Source organism: Ammodytes marinus (assembly GCF_949987685.1).
Source record: "Ammodytes marinus genome assembly, chromosome: 24".
In the NCBI taxonomy this organism is placed as follows: domain Eukaryota; kingdom Metazoa; phylum Chordata; class Actinopteri; order Uranoscopiformes; family Ammodytidae; genus Ammodytes; species Ammodytes marinus.
The window spans coordinates 12,908,173-12,923,641 of NC_137228.1; the positions used below are offsets into that span (position 1 = coordinate 12,908,173).

At 42.4% G+C, this 15,469-nt stretch overlaps 1 protein-coding gene across 3 annotated transcripts in view; it reads left to right on the forward strand.

The window, feature by feature from the left end:
• LOC307269672 (nck-associated protein 5-like) overlaps positions 1-15,469 on the forward strand; it is a 105,026-nt gene that overhangs the window by 53,182 nt on the left and 36,375 nt on the right. For all 3 annotated transcript variants that reach the window (XM_080052674.1, XM_080052675.1, XM_080052676.1), the window contains 2 exons: positions 2,220-2,353; positions 14,682-14,772. In XM_080052674.1, coding sequence (XP_079908800.1) covers positions 2,220-2,353; positions 14,682-14,772 — 225 coding nt within the window. The remainder of the gene's footprint in view (positions 1-2,219; positions 2,354-14,681; positions 14,773-15,469) is intronic.

Genomic DNA, 15,469 nt, shown 5'->3' on the forward strand with positions numbered 1-15,469 from the left:
CCAGAAAATCATTGGTTTTGGTCCAGATATATACGTCCCGGTCTTGGCAGGGGGATGTACTACTTTATGCTTCTGTGCTTCTGTACAACTGGATTTACAGCAGCCATTACTCCTGACAAGGAGAGCCTCCCCTGTTGTGTAAAGAGCCGCTCGGCATAGTTGGATTTATGGCCACGGCGAGGAGCAGAACTGGTTTTAATGGTGACTTGGGCTTAATATTCTCTTTTCCCCCGACTGGTTGGCCCAGTTAAAGCCTGCTTTTGTGACAGAATTCCTGCCAAATAGGATTATACTGCGCAGAAATGGGGTTGTGCCTTGGTCACATTCAAGACATTATTATCACAGTAAAAAGAATAGGCAAATTTTCGGTCATTTAGAGGCATGGTTTCCGGCTGTTTTTGATATTTTACTTGGCAATTTGATTTCATTTAAAGGTTGAATCAGTGATTCTGGAGGATGCTCGGTGTCAAAATCAGATTTTTTTTTCAATGCGCACACACAAAGAGAGTACAGACAGTCAGCGGATCATGAGGAGATATTCACTGATCTTGACAATAAGTGATTTTGACAACAAATGTTCTCCGAAATCACTAACTCCACCTTTAATGGAGCAGCTTTAAATAATTCAAGCTGTTGTTTATATTGGGCAAGATATATCACCAAATAGTACTGGAGAAGAACTATCTTCCATTGTCTGTAGCCCTTATTCTTTCACACCACTAGATGTCCCCATAATGCTTGTCTCTGAAGAAGCGCTCCAGCATCTCTGAGGTCTCAACACTGAATAACAACACACCTATGATTGGTGCTTAACATGGAGAGGAAGTGCTGTATTGCATTTCTGAACAGGCATCACAGATGTTTTTTAATCTTGTGTGTCATTCACTGATCTCACCTTCATGATATAATGTATTTTACCAATTCCCACACAGATAATAACTTATTTTTGGAGTTCTCTTTGTTATGCCAAACAGAAAAAAATGCAAAAAAAGCATACTTCGGATTCATATCTCATACAGCTTGTTGCTTTTGCAAAAGAAGCAACTTAAGTTAGTCCACTACTCCTCGAAAAAAATCTCTTCGTTATTTTTTAGCATTTTTTGTCTTTTCAGCCGATATTCCTGACAAGGTTGAGACAGGCGGCTGATCACTTAACCCCTTCATCTAAGAAAATGGAGCCAATTGCTTTGTCGTAATCTGTCAGCGACAGAAAGAAGATGCCAGGCTGTGTGTAACATAAGGATCCCCTGCTCTTTTTGTGTCTGTCAGCTGAATTGCTCAGCTGTGCTGGTGGCAATGGCTCACAGCTCCCCAACAACTTGGTCACTGGGATGAAGAGAAAGAAAAAATGTCACTTGCAATGCTGAACTCTCAAGAAGGGAGTGTGCCAGTCAGCATGGGGGCAAATGTCTTTGAAGCAGAGTTTAAGGCAAGAACGGGTGTCTCTTTTGGGAGCAGATGGCTGAGGCTGTCCAAAAAGAATCCAATTAAAGACTGAAAATCTTTTTTTTTCTTTTTTGCATTTTCTCTTGTGGAAAAAAGGACAGATAAAAATGGTCATGTGATACGTGTTACAACCCACACTGCAAGTTCTTTATGAGGAAGATGGGGTTATCTCTGGCAGAACCAAGCCTCTGAGAGAATAATTCATGATTGTAGCGATTAAATAAAGTGGAAAAATAACGGGGAAAGGAACGAAAGACAAGCACACCTCTATGATACATTGACTAATAATTTTGCACCATAGTTGCGAAGGGAACTGAACCTCTTTAATGCTCACTGATGAGCTCAAGCTTCTGAATTTAAAAAGTAAGTGAAGTGAGTTTGTATTTACTCATGAAAAAACTTTTTTTTTTTTCAAAGTTACCAAGAAACGACAGTTTGTGTGTGTGTGGGTCACTGGTGAGGAATAACCCCGTGTAGGTTGGCATGGAAAGTGTGAAGGCCTGTGCATCGTTAAGCATCGATATGCACGCTGAAAATGAAATGAAAAGCAAGGGTTTGCAATGATGTTGTTTGACATTTAGCATGAACTTTCTGTCAAAGCAACAGAAGGAAGAGGAAGTTCATTATGGACTTATCAAAGTAACAACAAACTACCAAAGTAATCTCAAAGCTATAGTGCGTAACTTCTGTTGCCCCCCATGAGTTATTCTGGGCCTTTGGGCCCCACGCCACAGAGTGATAACCAGCACTTGTTTTGTTTGTGTCCTCCACAGCGAGAAAAGCTGATCCACGAGCTAGAGGAAGAGCGACGTTTGCGACTGGAGAGCGAGAAGCGTCTGCGGGAAGTGACGGAGGAGTCCGAGCTTGGACGAGTGCAGATGGTTTCAATGCAGAGCCAATTCTCCAGGTAAAAGAGCTTGGAGGCTGTAAACGTAGTTGACATTATTGTAGGACCACAGTGACCCCTAAATCCTGTTTCATTCCCTCAATAAAGGTAGTCCACTCATTGTTGAGTTCATTTTAATTTAATCCATTTTTTAAAGGTCTTGCATAGCCAGACCATACTACAAGCGACCCAACTAAATATGTCTGAAAAGTGTTGTGCTTCTAGCATCACCTTAACATTTCTTGTTTAAATTGTGTTAGTGACCAAACGGCTGGTCTTCTGCGTGTGACTGATAATGCTGTGCAAAAGCAATATTACCAGTGATAAGACAATTGATACCAGTATTCCTTTCACGCCATTGTACAAGTCATGAAAATGGACAGTACACACTAGAAGCTGGATTAAAGCTAAGAAAAAAAAACTTCATCATCCATGAATTGCAACATTATACAACTGCCCACATTTCCTGTCTTCTTTGTACTTTTTTCCTGCAAGCCAGAAGGTTTTCTTTACAACCAAGAGAATCAATGTGGTGTTCTTGCTCTTGCCATTTCTTCACTTCTTTGTCCTCGCCGTCCTGTCTGAGTGATACTTCTCTCGGACACTTGACCTCGTCCCCTAGCGAAAGATTGGCTTGATACATTGCTTTCGCTCGGTAAATGGGGAGCTCATAAAGCGTGAAGTACTCACACAATGCCACTGTCGCGCCTAAGGTAACTTCTAAATCATGAACTCTTCCTCCACCTCGCGGCCGCTCAGGTGTGACAGAGTGGAGTCAGAGCCGAGCTGATGCCTTAATTAGGCGACAGGCATTCGGTGCTTTACTCGGGGGCGAGAGAGAAAGAGTCTGGAGAGTTTTACATTAACTGCTTATCTTCTCATTATGTTTGTAGAGAAAAAATCCTGTACATCTTAAATGGCCCCCATGCCACAGTGCAGACGAGGGCAGAGTCGTCGCCCAGGGAAGAATTAAATATTTAAGAGCAATCCCAAGGATTTATCACACATTCCAAATGTTACATCGATGCCTCTTCCTCTGAATTTAACTCAAGTCCACGGCGTTTCTCACTTCAACTTCCTGACATCACCTTTCATAAAAGCTATTCCTTTCAATGCCAAAACAGCCTTTTTACAGTTTGCTAGAGAGAGCTTTGTCTTTTACGGCACTGGGCTAAGTGTCTTGCTAAAGGGATCCTTTAGCAGCATTTTTTAAAGGCTTTTTCCCTCAATTTGCCTTAGTTCGGTGTGTGAATAGCCATCCATACAGTGTACGACCTTACAAATGATTTAAATGCAGTTCCCCGTTGGTGTAGCACGATTTCCTGTTCAGTCTGAGGTCTATAAATCATCATGAACTCTTGTATAAACCTGCCTGAACCAATTTCATATCCAACATAGCTCACTGCACCTGTTCCATTTGGTATGTTCACTGTGTAGCCTCAGTGGTTGGACATAATGTATATTCCTGGCTGACCTGGCATGTACACTTGCTGGAAAAAGTGTTAATATTTGTGGAGATACAGTATGCTAGTAAGACTCCCAAAGGGGGGAGGGGGTGGTCGAAGAAAAGGTGAATTAATAGATTGTCTAGCAGCAGTATTGGAGCCAAAGCAAGAGAATGTACCGCAATTCTATTAGGATGGATATATATATAAAGCTTATCCCTGATTGGGTCCCACACAGGTCCCACTGAGATGGATGAGTTTGTCGCCATGGCAGTGGGGGGGTCACCCAGATGGATGCTTCTCATTGGTTCCCAGGTGGCTGCTGGCTTGTAGCTCTGCAATATAGACAAAGATTACATTAAGTGCTTATCGAATGAGATGGGACATTCTCACCTCACTCACTCCACTGTTGTCATTCCAGCAGCGTTTCATATTGTCATCATGCTGGATTGCAGTCATTTCGTGCCCCACGTTTGTCAATGGTTTTGTGGCTCCCGGGGAAACACAAGGTTCAGTTGCTTTCCTTCCACTAGTTCTAAAGATATATCTACTCTCCCTCCACACACAAACAAGCTAACGGGATTTTAGTCTCACTGTCAACGTCTTAATCTTTGTTTAAGCGTTGCAGAGTGCTTATCTGAATGTGAATGAGCAAGTATGGCAAGCAAGCCTCTGTAAGCTGCCAGTGGGTGTGTGTGTGTGTGTCTGTGATTGGAGTGTGATTTACGCATACCTGGCCCCCACAGTAGATTAACATGTTTATATGGCAGCCCAGATACCCGGTGGCTTTGCGCCGTGGTGGCAGATGGGACATCAGTGAGGTCACTTTAATTAGCGACTTAGTAGACAGCAAAAACTTGGTCACTATGCTACTAACAAGTGTCTTCCAATGAACCTATGCCCTAGTTGCATCTGCTGCTTGCTCGGCTGTTTTCAGTTATTGGTTTATGGATGTTCCTCATCAACATACACGTGCACTACTCTACAGTACGTGCACACTTACAGTCCACCAATCTATTTGTGTCTTTGCTGCTAGGCTTCTGTTTGTCTAGACTTTCATCCATATCTCCTGAATGGCTTCGGCTTGTAAATTGTAGCGCATTTGGGGAATTGAAACCTCAGTTCATCAATGTGGCTTTCGAGATAACGCTCGCAAATCATCTTAAGTGAATGTCCAATCTTTTGAATAGACTGGGGTCTGTTTGACCTCGGGCAGCGATTGATCCGTTGAGGTTGTGCTTTGAATCGCAACGATAAAAGTGAAATCAGTCCAGTAACAGGTGTACCAATTTGAATGATGACAGCTGACCTTGGTATTAGCATATATATCAAACGCTAATGAGTGTTTTAAATGCATTTTTCCAACTTTGCCAAAGAGAGGGGCCTGTCTGATTTAACTAAACACCTTCTTTGTTTAGCTTGCTCCTTTTATGATCTATACCGGGAGACCCGAATAAGAAACAAAGGTAATGTTAATAACCTGCCTCTGAGTGTTGTACTTCATTGTATCACACACAGTAACACACACAGGAACTAACAAACATTTTTACTCCAACCAGAAAAGATCAGAGAGTCATTCCTGGAGCCAGACAAACTCCAGGGAATCTCGGCTTCTTACAGCTTCTTTGTTCGTGTTGGAGTTTGTAATGCTTGCACTTTTTTGAAGGGCTAATGTAAGGCAGGAATCACCAAACCTGGAACAACTGGCCTTTTCTTTTTCTACTTTCAACCACGAAAAAGCTCAATTTGTCTGCGTCTTTTCACGGCTGAGATCAGAAAGTCTGCATTCCTCAAGTGACTGGCCATTTAGCTCCCGACATAGGTGTATACACACGCGCATACACACACCCTCCCCCAACCAGTTGGGTTTTTATCCTGGTGTGGGTCACATGCCCAGCCCCTCCTGACTTAGGTCAACCCCCCCAGGGCTTCACCACCACTAGCATGGCCTGCCGTCATTAAACTCCCCCGGATTAGTGGGAGACTCCAGTCCCTCAGCCCAGCGAGCCTCCAAGGCCCACCATCGATGTCCCAGCAAACCCATATGGGCAGGACATTTAAGAGCTCGGGACAGGATAAGGGGTGAGCGGAGGAGAGGAAAGCTGGAGGAATGACCAGAAGCAGCAATTTAGAATTCATAAAATACTTCAACGAATGGCAAAAGAAAATGGACTGAATTGTAGTGAAGAAAACTGTAATTCATCCAGAGCATTTGGACTTTTAACTAACAAGGATGACCGGTGAGCATACAGGAACATGGGGGCCTCTGGGGGCCCTGCGTTGCCTCAAGATGAGGAAGGCCGTTTTCAGGTAAAGAGCAGAACAGCTATTATTTTATTGTGCCTACGATGAGAAGTTTAGGACAGGACCAACTTGTTTGGGTTTCACTGACTCCGCTGCGTTTTGTTTTGCTTTACTTGCCATACTTATCCTCTTAAAGACTTTATTGTAGTCATTCCACTGCCTGCGATGGAGATTAAGCACTTTTACACAGGGGAAAGCAGCTGCCTTTTTGTCTGCTTCTGCTCACAAATCTGCTCACACACGCACCTAGGTGTACACAGAAGCTCAAGGCCCATATCTTGACGTTTGTGCAGCTTGCTTGTTCTCGGATTAATCTGTGTTTGTTCTTTCTGACGCTTTCCTTCTCTTTGAGGCATTCTATGTGAACTGGTTTGCTAAAGATAGTTCGGAAGAGAGTTTTTCTTGTTCATTGTCACCCAGATCACACATGTGCGCTCAGCGGCAAAACCGCTGGCGTTTGAGGCCGATTCGGTCCACTTGACTGTGAATCATTGCTGTCTCGAAGGGCCCTCTTCGTGGCAGGATATAGGAGACTTACGGCTAGACTAACAACAACAGCAGACGATGACTGGTCCCTGCAGATTTATGGCTCAGCTGCATAGTCTTTCTGCACATTGCTGCAAACACAACGTGTGTGTGTGTGTGTGTGTGTGTGTGTGTGTGTGTGTGTGTGTGTGTGTGTGTGTGTGTGTGTGTGTGTGTGTGTGTGTGTGTGTGTGTGTGTGTGTGTGTGTGTGTGTGTGTGTGTGTGTGTGTGTGTACGTCGGAGGTCGATGATGTAAACACGCAAGTATGGCAGCAGTTTTTCGAGCCTGGACGTGTTGTTTAGACAGACAGGCTCTGGTTGTGTTTCCCTACGGTCCGCAGGGTAAAGTTTCAGAACTGTGTGTGTGTGTACTGTATGCATTCATGTGGTACCCTCATTACTACCGCACGACTCCAGGACTGCACAGCTGGACCGATGAATGCTAATACACTCAAGTAGGAGGGAGCTGAGTGATTGCACTCTTTTTGCAGATCAATGCCCTCTCTTCTAATCATCTAAGCATCCGGCCACGCCTGGGCCAAGTGTTTTAATTCAGTACATACGAAATGCTCCCCCTGCAATGCCTTGGCGGCTGCATGATTTTGCCAGATGAATCGGGCCTCTGTTCGAGACAACACATCTGGGGTCATTAACAGGATGGAGGAGGAGGGGGTCAGTCTTTTGAAGTAACGTCCTTACTCCTGCCCAATGGGGACCACGGCTGTTAAATAGATAATAGGAGTCTGGACTATTTTGGGAGCACCTCATATTTAAAAGGATGTATTGGCCTATTTTAGCCACCCTCTTTCAATTCCAAATTTGATGAGCGAGTAATGTCCGATTGAACTTAATCTTGGTTAATCCACTATATCACTTGTACATAATTGACAGCCCATAAGAGAGCTTTGGTACCGATCTGCATTTAATACAGTTTATGTGGGTTTCTGTTTCAAAGTGCAACCTCTGACTTCTGTGTAACTATGTCAGACAAACACAAAACACTTGTACACGCACACAGACCAACTTCCGCCTGGGTTTAAACATGCTGGTTATGATGTTTGTAGGCATGCTGAAAGAGGTCAGATTTACAAGCTTTTGCAGAAGTAGGGCATTCATTGCCACATCGTGATGGCGTGTGTGTGCTCCCTGGCTTGTGAAGCCGGTCCTCACAGATTGTAGCCTAAAGCTACAGCATGTCATTCAACCTGACCTGATGCTTGCCGTATAGATTCGGTTTTTCTGGCAGCTGCTCCGGTTGACACATATACCCAGCGGTCGCGATTATGCTCTGTGTATTTTGTTTTATGAGCTAATTCTTTATCTGTACTTAAATGACATTATAGCAGAAAATACCTGTGACATACTTCTATAAAGGGGTCAGTTCAGCCAAACTCTTCTGAATCTCCATCCGCCTCAGCAGCACAGCAAAGGTGCTTACGGCATACGTTAAAACCATTTGAAAACCTTGAAGTTTTTGGCACTTTTACTGGAAAATGCAGATAAATAGATTATAAAAATAAAACATATAGTATATATAAAAGGAATAATGCCAAATAATACACTGTTGAATAATAATAACTTTAGCTCTAGATATAACTTGACATTGGGTTTTATCTGTATAACCCGTTCATCATGACCCACCTCCTCCTCCATCTTCCTAAATTGCCCTATACTAGCCATTGATGCTCCTGGTGTAAGTAATAGACCTCATGCTGTCATCATGACTAAAGTTACCCCCAGAGGAATGTCTTCTTCCTCAGTCTGTATCTCTGTCTCACATGTGGAACACACATGCCTGCAACCCACCGGGGAGATTAGAGCAAAGGCCCCTATGCAAGATGCTCTTGACGACCCAATGGCTTCCTCATTGCTAACTGCTTCCTTTGGCCAGGGGTGAACATTTGGGGCTGCCATGTGAAATTTGCACTCCTAAATCCTCCCAAATGTAGTGGGACTGCTGGAGGGATGAAAGGGGAAGAACCTCAATCTGGATCCCAACAAATGTCTCTTTTCATTTACGCTTTGCTGATCAAACGTTATCAGAGAGTTTGACCGTTGAAATGTATTCTACATTTTTTTTCATTTAAATTGTATTTATTAGAACAATACATCAATAGGAATCATTTAATCCTAAGTGTATTTCTATAAAGCCCTCAGATTTTAAAAGGGCATCCTGTTTGAAGAAAACCCAACAACAGTGCTCTTTTTAACAACAGTTGGTCAATAAATATAGGAATGAAATATTACTGTCAGGTCATACTTAACGCTCTGGCCTCTTGATCTCTTTTCCTGTGGCATGTGTGTCTCGTTAAGAAGGTGAAAGGCCACCGACGAGAGTCATCGGTCATGACGGGCCAAGGACCTTTGTAATTTTACCCTGCTGTAACACGCATGACGTGATGATGTGCATGACTTTTTACAGCTCTGAACTGTCCTCAAGGCTCTAAACTGGACCAAACCTTTCCAAAAAAACTTTTAGACTGGTTCCGGGGAGTTTTGCTCTCCTTCATTTGGGTCATGTCTTAAGAAAGGGGTCTCCTTGCATGTTTTCTGCAAAACAGCTCTGAGAGGATCAGAGTGGCTTAGTGTCGGGGTTAAGCCAGGCAATCACACGGTGGGCGTAATTAAAGTGATTTGCTGGAAAAGGAATCCAAAGAGAAGAATGATATATTCTTGTGCAAAAATCGGACAGTTATGCCGAGGTCAGATAAGGCGATTTTAGCCTTCGATGCGCCGGTCACGCGAGGGTCCCCGATGGCCTCAGCACAGCTGCACAACCAGGTAATTGTTCTCCCTATCATTTCAAAGGATTTTCCAATCGTTGGCTGGTCAAATCTGATTAGGGGTTCATGGTCAACCTGAGCCTCTGACAGTACTGATGAAGTGAGAGTATGACAGAGAAAAGCTAAAGCATATCAATTTGATATCTGGTACTATTTATTATTTTGCACTTTTAAGTTTCTCTCTTGTTAAGGTAAAGTGTCAAGAGGTTTTTGTCTGTTCATCCGTTTCTTTAACTCTGATCTTATTGATTCCTATCATATAACTCACAAACTATGGATTTCATGAATCTCAAGTCTTGTTTCTGTGATAAAAGAAACATTTACAAAGCAGAGTGAGCACAAAGGAACAGGCTTTTCTTTTTAATTAAAAGTGTAGCAGCAGTGTAGCTAATCTGCTGCTGCCAAGGAATGCTGGCAACACAAATATCCAGCCATGGCAGGGGGGTGCAACTCCTGCCTGTTCTGAGCTGCGTAACACACAAAGATGAAGGTGGCCATTGGCAGTCAAGTGATAACTAATATTTAACAAACGAGCATCTGAAAACTATCTTAAGGAAAAGTGGCACATTTGGACGGAAGATCGCTAGAACAACAAGCTGGAAATATTTATTATTTATTCATTTGTTATAAAGCTTGCAGAGATATCTTGTGTCCTGGCATGCAGCCTCGGTTTAAGCTTTTCTTGCACAGAAAGTGTTGAAGCTAGAGCCTCTTAATCAGCAATGAAGACCCACAATGACTTACATGCACATACACACTGGCTTACAAAACAGGGGAATCCCTATTTCGTAAATTGTGCTTCAGCCATCCCCGATTCCCGTCTGATCCGAGAATACAGGCCTGCTTGCCTCTCAGCGGGGCATCTCCTCCTTTAGAGAAGGCTTAACATGGGACATATGGGAAAGTATTTGGCTGCCAGATCGCTGTCTTTGCGCGGGACCAGTGTCGGATAATGACACGCTGGAGACACAGCCAGCAGAGAATGAGACCAGGAGATCTGCTTGTAACCATGCTGTCTGTCGATTGAACGAAAAAGCACTCAGCCTTATATGATGACTGCATGGCCTATTTTAGCCCAGAGACCCACATTTCAGCAATAGTGTCTGGGTCACTTTAAAGTGACTGGGTGTGTGTTCTGATGTCTATTCTTATGGAGCTGAGGGACTACTGCACGGTGTTTGTAGCTTTCTTCCGGAGAACTGGCGGCGTTAAAAACGGAGGAAAAGTCAAGATGGGGTAAGTTTTGAGCCGACATTGTCAGCCTTCCAGAGAGTTTCGGTGTCCTTTGATAATTTTGAGGTCTGTAGGAATTTGTCAGTGGAGGCTGGAGGTGTGTGAAGGCACTGCAGTTTCAATGAATAGAAGAATATTTGAGTACTACACTCCTTCATTTGAAGTGCTGATGTCACATTTGAAAGCTAAACAGTGAAGAAGTAAGACGAGAGCAAAATTTTACCATATGTTGACTGAAAGTTTGTCAACCAGTCAGCGTCAGACGACACACAGCGTTTCACCTCTAATTGCCCTGGAGTTTTCCGATTGTGAATCACTTACACACATCATATTCGCACATGTGTGGTGTGCATGCGCAATGGTGTTTGTGTTCCGATGAGGGGGTGTCTGTCTGAAGATCGTCAGACCTTGTGCTAAGAACATTGATTGGACCCTTAATTGTATTTCCTGGACCGCTGACAAGTGCCTCGTTTAAAATTCAGCTTGAGCTTGAGGTAGCGCGAGGGGTCAGGAAAGTCAGAATTTGCTTTCTCTTCCACACACCCCCATTCAAAACACACAAACACATGCGTTCGTTCGTCCTTCCTTCCATCATTAAATCCCTGGATGTTTTCAGTAGGCTCTTGCCATTAACTCTTGAGATTAATCACACTTTGCAAGACTTTGCTTCTGATGTAAAGTAATGCTTTGTCATCTGAGAGTTATATTCCATCCATCATAAGCATTTAGTAGACTCTCTCGCATAGAAACAGGTTTTAGGGGGCTGAATTTGCAGTAATGACAAATTACACCACTTACTTTATATTATGTTTTGCTGGACACTTGCCTCTTGTTTTTTTATGATTTACTAGTTTGGAAAACAAACTACTGGAATATCTAAATGTACTTGTTTATGCCCTTTTGAACCATTACTCCATAATTAGCTTACATAAATGCCTTCTAATTAAATATTAGTGCTTTCATTGAAACAAAACAATGGATAGTATTTGTAATCAGTGCAAAATCTATAGTGATTACCAGGAGGGTAATTGCCCAAAGCTTTCTTATTTGTGTTTTTGCATTGCAAGAGTTGGCAACAGACAATTAGATAAGTAGTAGTTAAGGCAGAATCGTACATCACCACAGAGCTAGAAAAATGATATGTTGAGTGGATAAAGTAGTTTGCCTTCGATAATGCGCGACAAAAGCAACTACAAAGCATATGGTACAGAAAAGTCCTATTTGTTTTTTTAAATCGACTACAATAAATCTGCCTTTCAAATGGGCCTATAGTCTCCCTGTACACATTGAGTATCCAGTCCCTTGGCACCACTGTTGAACTTCAAAGTTTTCTCAGCGCTCTGTCCCCGCCATCAAAAGCAGCTATCCAGTGAGCTGCCACACACACACACACACACACACACATATGCACCTTCTGTGACAGGAAACTTTGAAATGGAAGCGGTATGGAAAGCGTGGCAGCTCCAGAGCTCCTCGGGTCTGTTTAGAAAACACAAAGGGTTCCTTTCAGGTGTGAGAGGGGGGCCATAGACCCACGCAAACACAACCCAAGTGCTTCAGCATCACATCCAGACCCTTCCCAGTCATAACGTAAGGGAAGCAGGCATTGCCGAAAGCATCAAAGTGTTTCTTTAATGTGAAGGTCATTGAGGTCTTGCATGTCGCAGCGAGAATGCTGGGAAGTGTTCCTGGGAGTTAGGTAGGTGTGGCTCTGTGTTTGTGGCCACTTAAGCCTCAAAAGCAAACACCCATATATTTCAGTCCATTTGACATTTATTGCTTCCCCAGCTCATTTGGTAAAATCTTTTAATTTATCCCAGATTAAATAATTTTGACTCCATCTGTTGGTTTATCCAATGACAATAGTAATCCTCTGTAACGCTCACAAATTATCACATAATATCTCACTTTAATTAATACTAAAAAAAAACTGAATAAAAACAACACATTGCACTTTTAAGAGGAGGTTATACATTGGTGTGGGACTATTTCCTGTCCTGTCACACTGACTTCCTGTAGTCTTTCCCATTTGAAAAAAAGGGAAAATTCAACCAAATTGTGACTTATGTACATCTACCCTTAATCAATCGTAGAAGGCTTTACTGTAAATTTCAATTTTGTTTTATAATAAGGTACAAACACACATAATAATGCCTCTATAATGCCTCTATATTTTGCGTTACTTTTAACTTTTTGGATTAAGAATTTATGAAATAGGTTAAATACAATTGTTCTGGTGCAGTAGAAGGTAGACATGTTTTGCTGACCGAATGGACACGAGAGTCTTAGAGGTCCCTTGGATATCCATTATTCCGCAGGTTGTTTGATGACCTTGATGACGATGATTTTTGTAAGATCGCCAGGGATTTACCTTTCATAAAAAATAGATGCTGGGCTCTGTGACACAGAGAGCCAGGTTAATACACAAGGGGCACACCCTGTGGCTATATCTGTAAATATAGTGACCTTCCCAGATCCACCTCAGACCAAGAACAACCCCTGCTTTGCCATGCTGATCATGCCTGTGGCTTTGTACTTGACCCTATGTCAACGTCTCCGGACTTTAAAATCCACCCCTGTCAGGTCCTCTTTGCTTTATAGGTTGCTCTGATTAAGGCCAGCATTTTAAAGTAGGAACTGGAGCAATCTGCCTCCAGTTCGAACGTTCAGTCAGCAGCAAGCGGCCTGATTACTGCTGGCTTTGTGGCTCAGCCTGGACAGATGGTGCGGCTAGCCCTGAACTCTCCCACCCTGCCCTGCCATTTCGCTTTATTGAAGATAAACATTCAAACTAAGCTTGTTGTATTACTGGTATGACTATTACAGTATTATACTGTAAATTAAGTTGTTTCCAATTCCCCCCTCACTCCATTCACCCTGAAAAGTTCTAAAATAGCCACAAAATATTTGGGTTGTATATTATAGATTAAACAAATGTTGAGCTAATGGCAAGCTGTTTTCCCTTCTGTTTCCTGTCTTTATGCCTAGATAAGCTATCATATGTAAAGGAAAAACACAAGAGTGTTATAATTTCTCATCAGTGTTGTGAAATTCAGGTCATTCCCAGCTGAGGTTGTCAAAGGCCTTCTTTTGTCCTGGTGTCCTTCTCTAACTATGCCCGGCTGTCACTCCAAATCCACCAGACCTCCTGAATGTCACTTCAATCTTTTATCATTCCGTTAACATGAACCACGGCTGGGTCCAGGATTATCTTGTATAGCTCATCTGGTGCTATGGTATAGTCTATTTTTCTGCCCTTTGTTTTTTACATAATCAGAAAGTGAGAACATATAGGGTCAAAGTTCCATCTGCAGCTCGAGGGATAACGATGACATGTGGCCCTCATTCAGATGGAAATAGGCCCAGGCATTTTCACATGCACTCTTTGTCACCTGTTTTGCATGCAGTTTGCAGCGTCAGCAGCAAAAAATAGAGGCAGAGATTGTGTTTTTCGAGCCGAACCAGCGACTCGGAAGGTCAAGGTTACTCCCTCATTGTTTGCTGCTGTGATTGCGCTTAATTCAAGCTATCAGACACACGCCTACAAAATCACACACAATGAGTCTAGTCCGCAAGGTACTGTGTGCACACTTTGTTCTCAATCTAGTCATTTGGACTGTGTTGTTCCCCAGCATAGTAAACTGAGCAGAAATTGGGTTTTTGTACTGCTCATCCATTTTGTGTCTCTGGCACTGATTCTTATGGGTGCATGCTGATAAAAAAAAAAAAGTGAAGCACCCCTCGAAAATAGATGCCGTTTCAGAATAACTTTGTTTCAAAAAACAAAGTTATTCTGAAGAATTCACAGCTTTTGTTGTATTATCTCATGAGACCAACAAGGCTTCCGAACAAAATGACAAACCACAAAATACTTTGTTAAGGAACCATTGTGGTTTGGGTTGATAGGATTTGACACCTTCGCCATCATGGTCACAATACAGAACAGTCTTTCATGTCTCCAGTGTTGAAGACCACTGTTTAATTTTACCATTTTCACCTGCAGTGTCTCGCCTTAACTTCATACGTAACTTTACACCATGCCATATTTTTGTGTGCAGGATGGAAGAGACGGTGCGGTCGCTGCTGCAGAATCAGAGTGTCCTGGAGCAGACTGCTGTGGACACGGTGGACATCATGAAAGCCTACAGGGTAAAAGAACATCTAATCTCCCTATACAGCCAATCAATGAGTTCAAAATGACAGTGAATGTGTAGAGAGAAGCTAGAGAGTTGGAATGCAACCTTAAGTCTGTTCATTGGTCGAAAAGTAATTGAATTATCACAGATGACAAAAGTGTCCAAAAGATTACATATGCTCATATTCTCTATTTACCTAGGCGTCTTAGTTAGTATGTATTTTTATGCTCAAGGATTCATAATAAAGAATAAAGCGAGACTGTGCCAAGTTGATAGTGTTCAACGCCCACCCTGTTACATAATAATAATAATAATAATAATAATAATAATAATAATAATAATAATAATAATAATAATAATAATAATAATAATAATAATAAGAGCTGCTGGGATTGAGCAGACAGGCAGAAAGAATAAGTAATACCGCATCATTTATTTTATTAAGAACGTGGGTCACTTTTGGGGGTCGCGCTTTAACATTTTGAGCTGGGCAAATGTTTACACGCTGTTGCAGAGCTGAGATGCTTTTTGCCTGCAGTCTGTTCATCATCAGTTGGAAGTTATTGATTTGTCCCCGTCTAAGGATCTCAACCACGAAAAAAGAAAAAAGAATTCCTTACGACTAGGTTTGATTTGTTCATTTGTTAACTTTTTTCTTGGTAGTATTGTTGTATTTATCCATCATCTATGTATGCACAAATGTTTATTTT